General features: G+C 32.3%; 1 protein-coding gene across 2 annotated transcripts in view; it reads right to left on the reverse strand.

The window, feature by feature from the left end:
• Nucleotides 1-6,642, reverse strand: part of LOC119632291 (LIM/homeobox protein Awh) — a 47,010-nt gene extending 40,368 nt beyond the window's left edge. For both annotated transcript variants that reach the window (XM_038025124.1, XM_038025123.1), the window contains exon 1: nucleotides 6,549-6,642. In XM_038025124.1, coding sequence (XP_037881052.1) covers nucleotides 6,549-6,554 — 6 coding nt within the window. In that variant the 5' untranslated portion in view covers nucleotides 6,555-6,642. The remainder of the gene's footprint in view (nucleotides 1-6,548) is intronic.
• Nucleotides 6,643-14,504: the final 7,862 nt, after the last annotated feature.

The following is a 14,504-nucleotide window of genomic DNA, read 5'->3' on the forward strand; positions in this document are numbered from 1 at the left end:
TCATAATTTCGCGATCAAGTCAAAATAACTTTCGGAATAAGTATAAGCTTGTCTGTTCCCCTGCCAGTCTTGTTTTCTTGTGTTCAACGTATACGGCGCGATTTTTGCGATATTTTGATGGAAGTCGGTGCATCGCCATATTTTTATCCAAGGACAAGTGCTATTGAAAATGATTTGAACAACTATTTGGACAACTTTTTCAAAAAGCCTTATTTTGAGAAGTCATTACATGAATAACTGTATTAAACGAGGTGATGTTGGATTTTTACTTGCTTTTCATTAACTTACCCATAAGAAAATCATAAATACATTAATAAATCAGAAAGAAAGGAAATTATATTTAACCGGGTCCATGTTTTTATTTATGGTTATAATAATGCGAATGCGATAAATTTTATCTTTGATTATATTGTTAAGAAAAAAATTAATCTACCATGTCGTCACGTCCACCGTGTTGAAGTTACAACTATTCAATTCAATATTTCTAAACATTATGCCTTGTTTACCTTATGCTTAATACGCATAGGACCTCAAAAAGATCAAAAAAAAAAAAAAGGAAAAAAATTTAATCACTTACAACTTTGTGTGGGCATGGCTGATTTTTTCCATTTTCACTCATAAATATTGTAATAGAGTTTTCCGTTAAGCGAATGTAAGAAATTGCACCCTCCTATATATCATAATGAGTAAAAAGGCCCAAATTTTTGCTTAGAGGAACAGAGTTGCTTTCAATTTACGCTTTACTGTGGACGTGATCTCCGACTAATTTGGCCTATTTTCAATAACAAACTCACGTATAGAAACGCCCGAAGTTTCTACCAAATTTTAAGTTTATTCGAGCAGCAGAGTGTCAACAACACCTAACGTCCCGAGACGCAAGCGGACAGACACGATTTAATCGATTCAGAATTTTACGCTAATTAGGAACAGATATACTTTATAGGGAGAGAGAGAGACTCTATATAGGATAATGTATAGACTGTGTATTCTTAATCAGCGTTGAATTTTGAATCGATTTAAGCATGTCTGTCTGTCCGTCTGAGTAAGGTCTGTTGTAAGCATTCTCCTGACCGCAAAAATTAAGTTATCGACTTCTAATTTGGCAGAAAAATGAGAGGTTTTCGTACGTAGGTTGGTATTGAAAGCGGACCAAATCTGACGAACAACACGCCTAAAAGACTACATAGACTAAGAACATCTCTGTTTTTTAAAAGGAATAAAAAATTGATTTTTGCTTATTACTCATAAACTATTGCATATAAATTTGCACAAATGTAGAAGAAACTGATCACGTCTACCAAATTTTACAGTTAACCAATATTTAATTTTTTTTTTTTTTTTTCATTAATTTGACAACTCGCAGAAGCATGCTTCAAGAAGCCTTTAACCTGTTCATTTGTCCATCTATACGTCGGCGCAACTGTGCAGTATCTGTATTAAACAATCTCCCGTTCGCCAAAAAGGAAGATATCGCCAATAAATTTGCAAAATAATTTGAAAATGGTCCAACTATTCTAAAGAAGACGTCTGTGTTACAAAAATGTGAACATCGTTGCTTTCCCTGTTTTTTGCCAATTTTTTTTTTTTGGAATACTGTTAATAGGTATAAAAAATTCGATCGCGACCAAACATAATTTTCTTACTTGTTTGTATTTATTAGGTGTTTGCAAAAATGTTGGCCAATTTTTACTCGAAAAAGTTATTTATTGAGAAAGATTGGTACAATGTAAATTAATTAAAATATTTTCAACAACATTTGACCATATTTCTGGCAATATGACGTTGTTGCGTCAAACAAACTTGTATTGGTTTGCCAGCGATCTAATCATCGACATATTTTCGCACTTCTTTAATTTCGCGGAATCGCATGCAAACCAAATCATGCTGCATCGATCTGAACAAATAGTATTCAGAAGGTGTCATCTCTGTTGAGTACGCTGGGTGTCGCAGAACTTCCTTTTCGAACAACAATAGCGTATCCTTGATAACGTTTAGAACAAGAGGCCAATATGCCATTTGCAGTAGCCATCATGTAGTAGCCGTTTTAGTCGGTACTACGTGGTCTTTTCCGCAAAACAACATCGTTCAGTTGACTTCCGCACCCATCGACAATAACAGTTTCGCCCGGTTTTAGAAGATTGTAATCGTTGACGCCACCCTACGCACAGCAAAACCTTATGGCAAGGAAGACTATGTTTCTGTATCGATCGGGATGACTCCATTGGACTGCTTCACTACTTTTGGGTATTGAAATTGTCGTAATAGATCCACGAAAGAAAACCCTTCTTATTGGGCATGGCAAGCAACATTCGCTCCTTTTCGATTTTTCCCATCGCAGAAACAGTTGACTGCATCTACTGCTAAGCTGACCGAATATTCTTGATTGAGAGTTTCAGCTTGGTTTTCGTCCAATACGCTTTAGAATTCATTATCTTCGAATGTTTTCGGCTTTCCAGACCATGCCTTGTTATTGACATTAAAATCAGCACTTTTAAACCGTTAAAATTAAGACCGACTATTGGTATATACAATGGGGCAGCATCACATCATAAGCTTCTAAAAGCGTTTGTTAGGCTCGGACAGCAGATTTCTTCAACTTCAAATAAAAAAAGTAATGAAAGTCGAGAATGCAATTTTTAAGTGCTCCATGATTAGCGCTAGCATACGCCGGATAAATCAATAATATGAAATAGAATAACAGTTATATTATGTAGAGAAAGGTCAATCAATATACACTGATATTTCTCATTTCTAATATCATTTTCACGTAGAGAAGTCGCTGGCCAAAGTTTTGGCAAGCACCTAATATAACAACAATATAGATAGGTGTAGGGTAATATTGAATGGATTATATTTGTCGTTATTGTTTTGCATCGCTCATATTATAGTGTTTGTATAGATAGTCTTGGCATGAGTAGATAGATGTTCGTAAGAGTAGGAAAATAATTAAATGAAAGCGCGAAAGCTTCTAGACTGTGAAACTGGCATAGCTATGATTTTGGAAATTATCGGAATGTGTAAGTAAATTAATTATCAAATTGTATTTGGCTTAATTAAATTTGCTTTAGTACATTTCTATATGTATATAAAACTAGCTCCCACAAGCGCTCACACAAAGTTTTTACAAGTGACAAAACTATCCAAAATTAATTCCTCGAATCGAACGTGAGCGAGTTCTTGCACAAAAAAGTCGAGAGATTTAGTAGGTTTTTCAGCTGGACACTGAAATAAGTGCGTGTTCTTTCAAGTTATGAAAAGTGAAGTGTTCGGCAAAATGTTGCCTGTGAAGGCGATTTGTAAAACTAAATCGCATTCCTTGAGAAGAAATTAGAATATGAATAGATAGATCGAGCACATCATTGCAGCCAAGAAGGAGGAAGGCTTGGTCATTCTTGGCTTCGAAATCAGGCAAAAAAAATACAAGTTTTATTGCCTCCCAAACAACAAGTGTTGAGAGATGCGGAGCAGTTAGAAAAATGTCACCTGCATCCGATAAATACATGATAATGTTAGCAAAGCGAGCCTAGATCTACAGCAATTTCGAATGAAATTTCGAATCATCCCGAACTGTTTGTCGACAGTTATTACGTATCAATTAGATACCAGGAATAATAGCCCCGAAAGTTCCCTTGCTCAGGACAGCAGAGCAGAGACTTTGCTTTAGTCCAGAGTATAATCGAGAAGACGATGAGGAAAAGCGAAGAAATGTATAATAAAAATACTTAGTCTTCTGTATAATATTTTGGGTTATTTTTCAAATTTTTGCTTATACACCTATTTACACTGTCCAATTGGAAACGTGCGATATTTTTGAAACGGTACTTCTTTCATATATATATTTATTTATGCTTAGCATCACTCTTACACACATTTTCATACGCGGAAATGTTATTACGTAATAAATAACTGATAAATGTAATATATACGAGGGGGGGAAAATGGAATGGAAAAGAACACCATCCCCATCAGCATAAAACCGCATACACCTATTTTTCTGTCCACATATCTATATACATTACAATCGTTTGTCTTATATTTCAAAGGTTAGCTCCATTAAAAACTTTCTTAGAAAACGATTTTTTTTTCCTTTTCTGTTTTGACTTGAACATCCTCAAATAATTAGGAATGAGATAAAAAAAAGAGAAAATGATGAAAGGTAAAAAAAAATTTTGATTTTCACAAATTTTGTTTTATTGCATTCTATTATATTATTATTATGTTGCTTTATTGCTTGAAACTTTAAATGCGAAAAATAATTTTTCAAAGTTACATGCAGCGTAACTTGAACAGTTTGTATTTTTATTTTTATTTTGTTTTTCATTCGAATTGTTTTACATATATATTTAAAATTTAATTTAAATGCCTATCGATTACAAAAATTAATAATTTTCGAATTCGCTGCATATTGCGATAGCTACAGACATTCGTTTGTTAGATCCAAATTTTTACTGATTACCAATCATGCCGGTGTTCCGATCTTTAATAAATAATTTAAAAAAATTTTTTTTTTTTTTTTGAAAAAGTTTACGTGTAATAATATGTATGTAACTACTTCGAATATTCGCATTCCAATGCGTTTGGGTGGTTTCATTCCAACGACATGCTTTTTGTTTCTTTTTTTTTGTTTTTTTTTTAAGCTGTTACTCTTTCATTGTCTTGTACGTTAAGGGGAAAATTAAAACCGAAACTGAATTTTCTTCTTTTTTTTTTTTGTGATATTAGGATGAATTAAAGTGTTAAATGCTCTTTAGTACATATATATATCAATTTCTTGCATTTAGTTGTTATTAAATGCGTAATAGGCGCTTACAACGACACCCAAAAGTCTCACTTGCAGATCGTTTTGAAGAAAGACGTTGTGTAGAAAACTCATAAAACCATAATTCGTGAGATATTTATGTTTATTTATTTTTTAATGCGTTAATAAATAAATAAAAGAAAGAAGAAAAATTTGATTTTACTTGAAAGCTTCCATAGACAGGAAATTAAATTAGAGAGCAATGCTATCCATATATAAATATATATAATCTATTTAAAAAAAAAAAAAAATCATTAATTTTATGTTAACAAGAGATCACGAAAGAAGAGAGCAATCTAGCAATGAAAGTAAGCAATGGTAAACTAAACGCAGAAAATGAAACTAAGCTTTTAGCGACAATGACCAATGTAACGGCCTTGATTTGCTATTTAGGCTTTAAATCTATATACTTTATTTATAGATTGCGTATATATATACATATGTGTTTATATACTTTCACCGTAGTTTTAAATCTCGACACCAGATTATGGATGAGTCTGTTTTGAAATTTTTAATTTTTTTCAAGGTTGTTTTTTTTTTTTTTATAATCATTTTTAATATACCTAAAAAGGTTATGTTACAAGTTCAGTTCTTTAGTCAATGCATGTGATCTTAAAAGTTCAATATAATCAGATTTGGCTTGAGCAAACTTATTATTTTAAGTCAAATGATTTCAGCTCGGATTGATTGAAGTAAATTTTGTGCCATAAAGTAAAAAGCACTCAAGTAATGCATTGCAACGGATTAAATGGTTACGTTGCTGCTGTCCAAAGAAATCTATATAACTTTTTTTGGCTACTTCGAAGGGAATTAATAAATTTAGATAAGCCCTTTGCTTTTCTTCTTTTTTTTTTTATATATGGGAAATATAAACATTGATATCTATGAATCTATGCAGTCCGGGAGTGCATCAGATCCATTTCGAAATTTTATTTACTATAAATTTGTTGATATAAGCAATTAAAATTTCAGAAGAAAAAAAAAACAAACAATCGTTTTGCTATAGTTTTTTTTTTGAAAGATCAGAAATAGTAATGAAAACAAAATATTATTACATTAAATATTACACAACCACACACTAAAGGCGAAACCTATAATAGAAAATTGATCGAAATTGTAATATCGTTCGAGTCTACTTTTAGTTGAAATTTATTTGAAAGATTTTGCGAATTTTCGTGAAATCGACATAATTCGCTTTAAGAACAAATATTTCGTCCAGTATTAATAGCCGCTGCATAGATAAAGAGTAGGAGTGATATGTGTCATAAAATGGTTCAATGGTTGTCTATGTTGTCTCTAGCTGCGTTCCTTGAGATTGAGAATTTCTTATTAAGGACACGAAGAAAAAAAAAACATATAAAATTATAGCAGGGAATCGTTAAGCAGTTGTAGGTTGTTTATAAAAGTGATCATTAGCACGTGATAGTTTTCGTCTTTTAGGATTGTATTGTTGTCCGACATGAAACAATCAAATATAATAATTCCATCTTAAGCATTAGCCTGAAAAATTACTTTTAGAAACAAACCGCTGCATCTTTAATATGCTTAGAAAAGGAGTAAATTTTTATCTGCGCGCATTATTAGAGACGAGCAGCGGCTTACTGGATCTGACTAATGAATTTTTTTTTGAATGGCATGTCATGTACTCATCATATTAAAAATAAATTTTTTTGCCCTGCACGCATGCAAACAACAAACAAACCATAGCCAAAGCGGCGGCCCGTACATGTAAATGATGATCCTTCCTTACCTTCATTTTAATTGCCTCCACAATTTTGGCGGGTTTTAATCCAATAACAAAAAGTAAAATCTTAATAAATACGTTTTTTTTTTTTTTTTTTTTTTTTTTTGCTTTTTATACAAAATTTATCTACTTTGTAATTCACGTAAATACATATATACTTTATGTATACATATATACGTACGTGGATTTTTACATAGCACTTATATAACAATTAATAACATTTTGTTTCAATTTTCTCCCTTATTTTTTATTTATTTATTTATTTATTTATTATTTTTTTTTTTTTGAATTATTTTTATACTATTAACGCGTATAAAAATGTACGAATTCGATTATATTCGATCATTGGAATGGATTAAACAAAAAAAAAAAAAAAAAAAAAAAAAAAAAAAAAAAAAAAAGAGGGGAAAAAAAAAAAAAAGTGAAAAGGAAAATTACGATTTTGATGAAAACATTTTTAGCAAACGTATAATTTTTTTTTTTTTTTTTTTTTTTTTTTTATAATTTTTGAGCAAATCGATTAGAACATTTTTTTTTAAAAATTTCGTAAAAATTGCAGATGTTACTTTAAAACGCTTCTTTTTGGCTAGCTGATCATTATATGGTACAATTTCATTTATAGAGAAATATTTTAAAAATAGTATGTGTACACACGTCGAGATAAAGATTTAAAGATTTATGTAATTCGATGCCGCAAGATCTCAGAACGCGCAACATTACAACGCAAGATTACTCGGCAAACTGACAGCTTGTATGGGCGAATGAGTAGCATCTCGCAAAAAGATAACTTGCTACAAAACGTAACCGGTATTGGTAAACAACAACACAATCTAAACTGCCGTTCTGTGCGCACATATACGCAATATACACAATATAAAAATACACTCAAAAGTGAGAATATAGTTTTTCATCCACTGTTTGTGTAATTAACCAACCAGGCAAGCGATCGAAACTTTGACTCTCTTTTGCGCATGCAAGTGAGAGAGAGAGAGAGACGCACACTTGCAAAGTTTCAAAACAAACATTATGAGGATGACAACCGTTTTGTTTGTTTGTTAGTTTTTCTTAAATTTTTTTGTTTTATTTATTTATTTTTTTTTTTTCCTTTTTTTCGTTTTTGTGCAACTAACCAGTCGGTCTTAAAATGGGATCCGCTAAGGCTACCTAGTAGAAAAACTTTTTCTTTTCATTTCTTGTCAACTACTCACCACAAATACATGCATAATAGATTTTTGCAAATGTTTATAGGCCAGGATAATTACCATCGTGAAACTTGGCCTTGGCGCAATGGACCAGCGAATAATTAAATCAGCGAGTAAATCAGGAGGAAAAAAGGCGATAACTTTAAGCGATTTTCTAAATTTCTATTCCTTTTTTTTTACTTTTATCGATATCTTAAATTATAGCCGAACCAAAGAGGGGTCAAGAACATAGATTATAAAAATACAGATTTTAATTTATACATGTAATGACAAAGTGCAGGTAAATGATAAAAACTTGTCATCGGGCGAATAAATTTTCCACATTTTTGTTATAGTCGTGCAAAACCTAATGTAATATAATTTTTTATTAATTTTGGGTTTCATTTTTGTTTGTCTTAAGCAAAGTTAAACCTATTAGAATAGATAAGAGGTAAATATAATAAAACCAATACTAGATACAGTAAGCAGAGGTAACACCAAATCAATCAATTGACGAATGAGCTTGAAAGCTCTTCTCTTCGCATTAATTCTCGAAGCGAATTGAATATTTTTACAGCAAATATCTGTCTACAGTTTATTCAAAAATCATTCAAATATACATAAATTTCGAATTGTGCTTTAGACTCAAGTGGCGTAACGCAGGGAATTTGTTTGATTGTACACATAACATTAATACAAAAATACACTCGAAAAAAATATATATATTTTGATTGAAGAACACAAATTAGTCAGATTCATCTGTCTATAAGACGGCTTTCTTATAAAAAAGCAAATTAAATGCTTTTTATCATTGTTCTCAGGTTAAGTTTAAAAATCAATTACTTTGCTTGCTAATTATTTTTATCTTCCTCCAAATAATTATCGCAAGATTGTAAAGTATTCAGCTTAGGGCGGTAAGTTAGTTGTTAAATTTGTCCTTAATTAGCTGTTTAAACCAATAAAATCATCTAAATGGTATTAAGTGTTCGCTTACAATTTTACTTATTTAGGATTAGGAGAATAAAATTGAATGTGTAAAAAAAAAAAAAAAAAAAAAAAAAATTTCCATCAAACTATTGTTCATCGTAAATTATTACTCCTCGTAACTTACAGACAAAATATGAATTCCGAGCCGAAAGTCTAAACTCCATCACCTGTTGTCGTTTCGATTTTTCGGCATCAAGGTTATTTGCATTGCGGATATGGTAACCATCATCCCCCCATCACCATTCCGATCTATTGAATTCTCAAAGAAACTGTGGTCGAGTAAATTATAGTCGCCCCTAAAACTTGAAAATATTACTCTCAGTTGGGGAAGGCTAAGTTTAACTCAGCATCTTGCATCTCTAGTTTTCAATCTAGTTTCTAGTTGAATAGCAGCAACAACTTCTTAATATATGAGTTAATGAAATATACTTTTAGTCCGGATTATTACCAGTAAACTGTTACATATTGTAAAAAAATACACAAAATATACGATATATGATAAATGAAAGCAAATTTCTCTCTCTCTTTATCTCTCTTTCTGTCTCTCTCTCTCTCTCTTACTATCAAATATTATACGACATATGTAAATAAGATTTGAAAATTCGACCTAAGTCGAATACAACTTCTCCCCACGTATTAGTTGAATTTCGTTTGATATACTGATTGAAGTGCGGTTCCACTTTGCCATGGCTTTATAAGCAATAGGTTTGCTCAGAAATTATATTCGATCTTTTTCTATTCCGATTATAATGTCATTCTCGATTAAAGGCGAAATAAAAACCTCTTTTGTTCATTTAACATATAATTAATTACTATTATTATAAAATTTGATTTCGACCCGAAACTAAAAAAGTTTAGGTACGGCTGTATATCTATATATATACATATATATATATATGTATATATATGCAGCAGATGTGACGTTATGCCAAAATCACCACTTTATATCAAACGTTTGTTAAGAAATTTCTGAAAACGCTCGTTCAATCTGCTTACAATTGCTTGTGTAATCACCGGTACAGAGAGCCATGCTCTTTTCGTTTGTTTTTCTTTTCACTTTTAATAAAATGCAGGCGTAGAACATTATGATGATTGGTGTTTAGCTCTTCGTTTTACGTAAGCACCGCCCCTTCAACCATACTCCAATTTGTCAATTTTATTTCGTAGCTCGATAAACATCCATTTTCAGTAAATTTAGTGCACGACTTTATACATATTTATAATATACTTACATATAGAGTAGCATAGAGTAAAAAGAAAACACATTCGTTTACAAAATACTTCCTCAATATTCCAAAGCAGGGGGAATTTTGAGCGATTGGCAAATTCGTTAGCATGAACACAGAGCTAGTGTCTCTTCTCTATTCATTTGATTGCATGGGAATTTTGAATGTAAAACACTTGTGGCTCTCTTATGAATAAAATATACGCACTTACGCACATATTTCATATATGCGAAGAGTATGAGAATATGTGTAGACTTGCAAAAATACTGTAAATAAAGTATAACTTCCTGTATATATATATATATATATATATATATGTATATATATATACTTTCATAAATATCTATTTTTATTTTTTTTTTATTTATTTTTATTTTTATTTTTTTTTTTTTGGCATATATTGCACGCACATACTTACTTCTCAACTTATATAGGGTAAGCGTATACATATATACATGCATGGTTGTAATGCGAATAAATCGATATTTTAACGAGACAATAGCAACGCCCCTCATGAACTCCATATTAACTGTAATAGATCGATGTGTAAATTTTTTTCACTATCCAAAAAAAAAAACACAAGAAGAACAAGAAAGCAAGACAAAAAAAAAAAAATAAATAAAAAAAAATTCCAACTATTTCATGTGCAGTTTGCGTTTGTCTACAAAACTGCATTTGCATTTATCTATGATTTGTTCGCGTACACCCGCTCCGTATGATATGTTATCGATTCAATGTTATTCGAACAGAACGAGAACACAAAATCTATTCAGATTCACGTAACAGATATTGAAAAAGGTGATAACAAAATTGATAAAATCATGAATACGGCTGGAAACCCATGTTGTGGCTTAACTGAAGAGAGCATTCCAAAGTACTCTTAATTGCTCCTGATTATGAACGCATTTCAATATGAACTAGACGTGCAAATGATTTTAGCGATGTTTCTTTGAAATCAAACTACTACTAAAATTAGGGAATGTGCTCGATCTCAAGGCTCGTACTCGCTCAATTCCAAAAAAAAAATGTCTTCTACAATATGAGAAAAGTTTAACCTATTGCCGCACCAATCCAATCCGATAGATAATGAGTATGGAATAAATGTTTGCTCAAATAGAATTTAAACTACAGTAGCGAGACAGTAGCGAATCGTATAACTATAAAATTTAAAAACTTTACGATCATGTCCACACACTGCAATGAAAATACTAATGTCCAGGCTTAAGGCATTGATGGTCAGAACCAGATTTCATTGCTAGAAGATTAAAGGGACAATGACAATGAAAATTTTATTTTCACAAATTTTTTTCACTGCAACTCCTAAGAGAATTTTCTCACTGTCTCTTCCCAATACTTCTCTTTTTTATCATAAATTTGGATATCAAAAATGCATGTTTTAAACCCGTTAGATGTAGCAGTGTGTTTCTTATATCGTAAATCGAAATTAAACATGATTTGATTTGATTCTTATTATTACTAATATTTTCTTTAATATATATATATATCTTTATATAAATGTATATTTACATTAGGTTTTTTATACCTTGTACGCATTTATCAGGAAACGTCCAATCAAGTCCATCTACTACCCAAATTAGAAAGTTGTATAAGCTTAAGGCGGCTGTCCTACGATGATAATGGCACGATTTGGTTCTACATTCCAAGCCACGCAAAGCAAATTTTAAAAAGGTTTTTCGCTTTGGATTAATCAACGTAACTCTTGTTCTTCGAGGACCCTACTACAGCGGAACTCTTCAATGCGGGTCTAACTAGAGCAGTAAATAGGCTTTTGCTAATGAAAAGACCCAGAGCAGAGCTTTCGGTGCAATTGCAAATTTAAATTTAGGATCGACTATAACCCACAAAATCCCTGAAGTTCAAAACACCGTCCAATTTATCTTTATTAGTATAATAGTCAATCATAATCGAAACGTCCCCTACAAAAGTTAAATGTTTGCTTTTATTGAAAAATAAAAAAACATTCTATTATGTCTACATACACCATAAAACTCAGATAGGTTAGAGCGAAGAGACTTGGCTTCCTCGAAGGCATTAAAAGAAAACATTAATTTGACATCATCTTGAATTCCACCTTTGAGGGGTGCAGACGTTGTCGTAAGCCGTTAACGGACACATGAAAAAGAAGCGGATCCAAATGGCTCAGCTGCGGAACGCCAGATACGACTTGCATAGACTGTGATATATAAAAATTAACCACAACTCACGTTGTGCACGGCCAGATAGATATGTTTTAAGCCAGGCAAGGTACGGGTAAAACCAATACCAAATCAATTTGTAATATGATAATTATCAGCCGCATCGAAAGCCTTAGAAAAAGTTGTGTGAACAACATCAGTTTGTTTATATTCAGAGAATCAACTAGAAACGCTGCAAGCACGTGCTTACAGGCTTTTTGTCATAGTAGACCTACCTTCGGCAAACTCATGTTAAGAAGGTAATAAAAAATAAATACCAATAACCGTTGAAGTTTATTCAATAAAAGTTGTTTAAATAACTTGGGAATAAGGCCAAATTTAGCAATTCCTTTCCAATTTCTAGCACGTGCACTATATAATGTTAAAAATAAATCGGTTTAAGGATCAACCGTGTGCTCCCATGATTTGTAAGCGGGCTTTGCATTTTCTAGTTTACCAATACTAACTATGAAAGGCTGACAGTTGTGACGGAAATTATAAGATGGGATCTAACCTGTCTTCCACAAAGTATAGTCCTGTTTAAGTTGCCCGTATCGGAAAAAGATTTAATTGTACAAAAGAGCACAAAGCATTATTTAATGATGTTTTTTAAAAATCGAGTAGGGTGTGCAGGCACTCGAAATGCTTGAAGCTTCTACGAATAATATACGATTGATGGAAATGTCTACAAAGCTAATAAAATTAAACTACTATGCTTACAGATTCACAAGTAATTTTACGGACACGCTAGTGTAGAATATAAAAAATGTGCGCATATATGGCGGAAAAATCTGCAGATTGTCGAATGGGTCAAATAGGTCAGTTAAATGAAAAGTTTGCCAATATCCCGATGCCTTCGATGCCAAATGATCATGGTATCGATGTCTTCAGAATTGGATGCATTACATAATGCCTGCGATCTGAATGAATTTCATCCGAAATTTGTTAAACCCAAAATTGTTGCCTTATATCATACACAATATTTGCGAGCAGTTGTTTACCTAGAATCTACAAATATGAAAAAATTGTATCTGCACCCAAAGTGTAAATGATAACCGGCCGCCAGATATCCTTTACTTCCCGTCGAAAATTTTTATTATTATTATTATTATTATTATTATTAATTTCGCCAGAGAAATAAATTCTAAGACTAAACTCTTAAAAGCACTAACATCTAAGGCTATCGGCTTTTATTATTAAAAACTCTACCGCACTTGAGATTCGAACCCACGACCATTGACTTGCTAGTCGAGATTCCTCGCCTTCGGTTACTCAGGCAGATGAAAATTTTTAAAAAAGTAATGTGCACTTAAATGCACAAATACTTCATAGAACATGATTTAATAAAGTCATCTCAGTTTGACGTTAGACCCTAACACAGCTATCTTATCTTCTTAACCAAAACCACGGACGATGTCGGAGCCAAGATTATTGAAAGAGATAGTTGTGGGAAACACACAATTTCTTGCTCTGTTGAACTTTTCAGAAAAGGTTAATCGTAGTACTACAGTTCTGCCAAGCTTGATGTCTAAAATAACACACACACACACACACACACACACATTTCTCGTTTAACGCATACAAACTTATTCGCTCACAATTAGGAGATAGGTTACAAACAGTTATCTGCCTTGCGACAATAACACGTGCTCCTCATCGATCGGTATTGGATTCACGCTTATTTAATCTAAACATAAAAGATCTACGAAGATATGCAGTACACAGTAATGTAGAAAAGCGTGTAGCTATACCTAAGTGGCTACAGTAACCAAACCAAACCAAAGATATGCGTTGCTAGGGTTAATGGCGATCTGGCGATCTGGCGGCTGTTCAGCTCTGGACTACTGTTAATGATCTGCTATTGAATAAAAATAAATACAATTATTTGTTAATTGCCAAGAATCCATCAACTATTTAAATCAATTTAATGATAATCGTTAAAAACAACTCGATTCAACGCGCAGGTGCAACTCGAAACTTAGCTGTCTAAATCGGAAGTTAACACAAACGTGGGAAACTAATATCAATTATGCCAATGCCAACACCCATATAAAGTTACGCAGCTTATGGACGATCCGTAGCTGGGCATCATTTGCAAGACCGCATACTTTTGGCCAAAACTAGTTCCCATCCAAGTTACAGGGATGTTATGCAGGACAAATTAACAGTGTTCGTCAATAATGTTGTTCGATATGTGTAGGAATTAAGGCCAAGAGATCATATCCCAGCATCACACTTGAAGTATGCTCTAGCAAAGAGTACCGCTATAGTTGCATAAAATTACTTACAAAAAGTGTGCTTAATATATATATATGAGGAGATAAATTCCGGAATAAACAATGAAAATTATACAAACGAACCACAACCACAGCG

This window comes from Glossina fuscipes, unplaced genomic scaffold, assembly GCF_014805625.2.
Source record: "Glossina fuscipes isolate IAEA_lab_2018 unplaced genomic scaffold, Yale_Gfus_2 1, whole genome shotgun sequence".
Taxonomy (NCBI): Eukaryota; Metazoa; Arthropoda; class Insecta; order Diptera; family Glossinidae; genus Glossina; species Glossina fuscipes.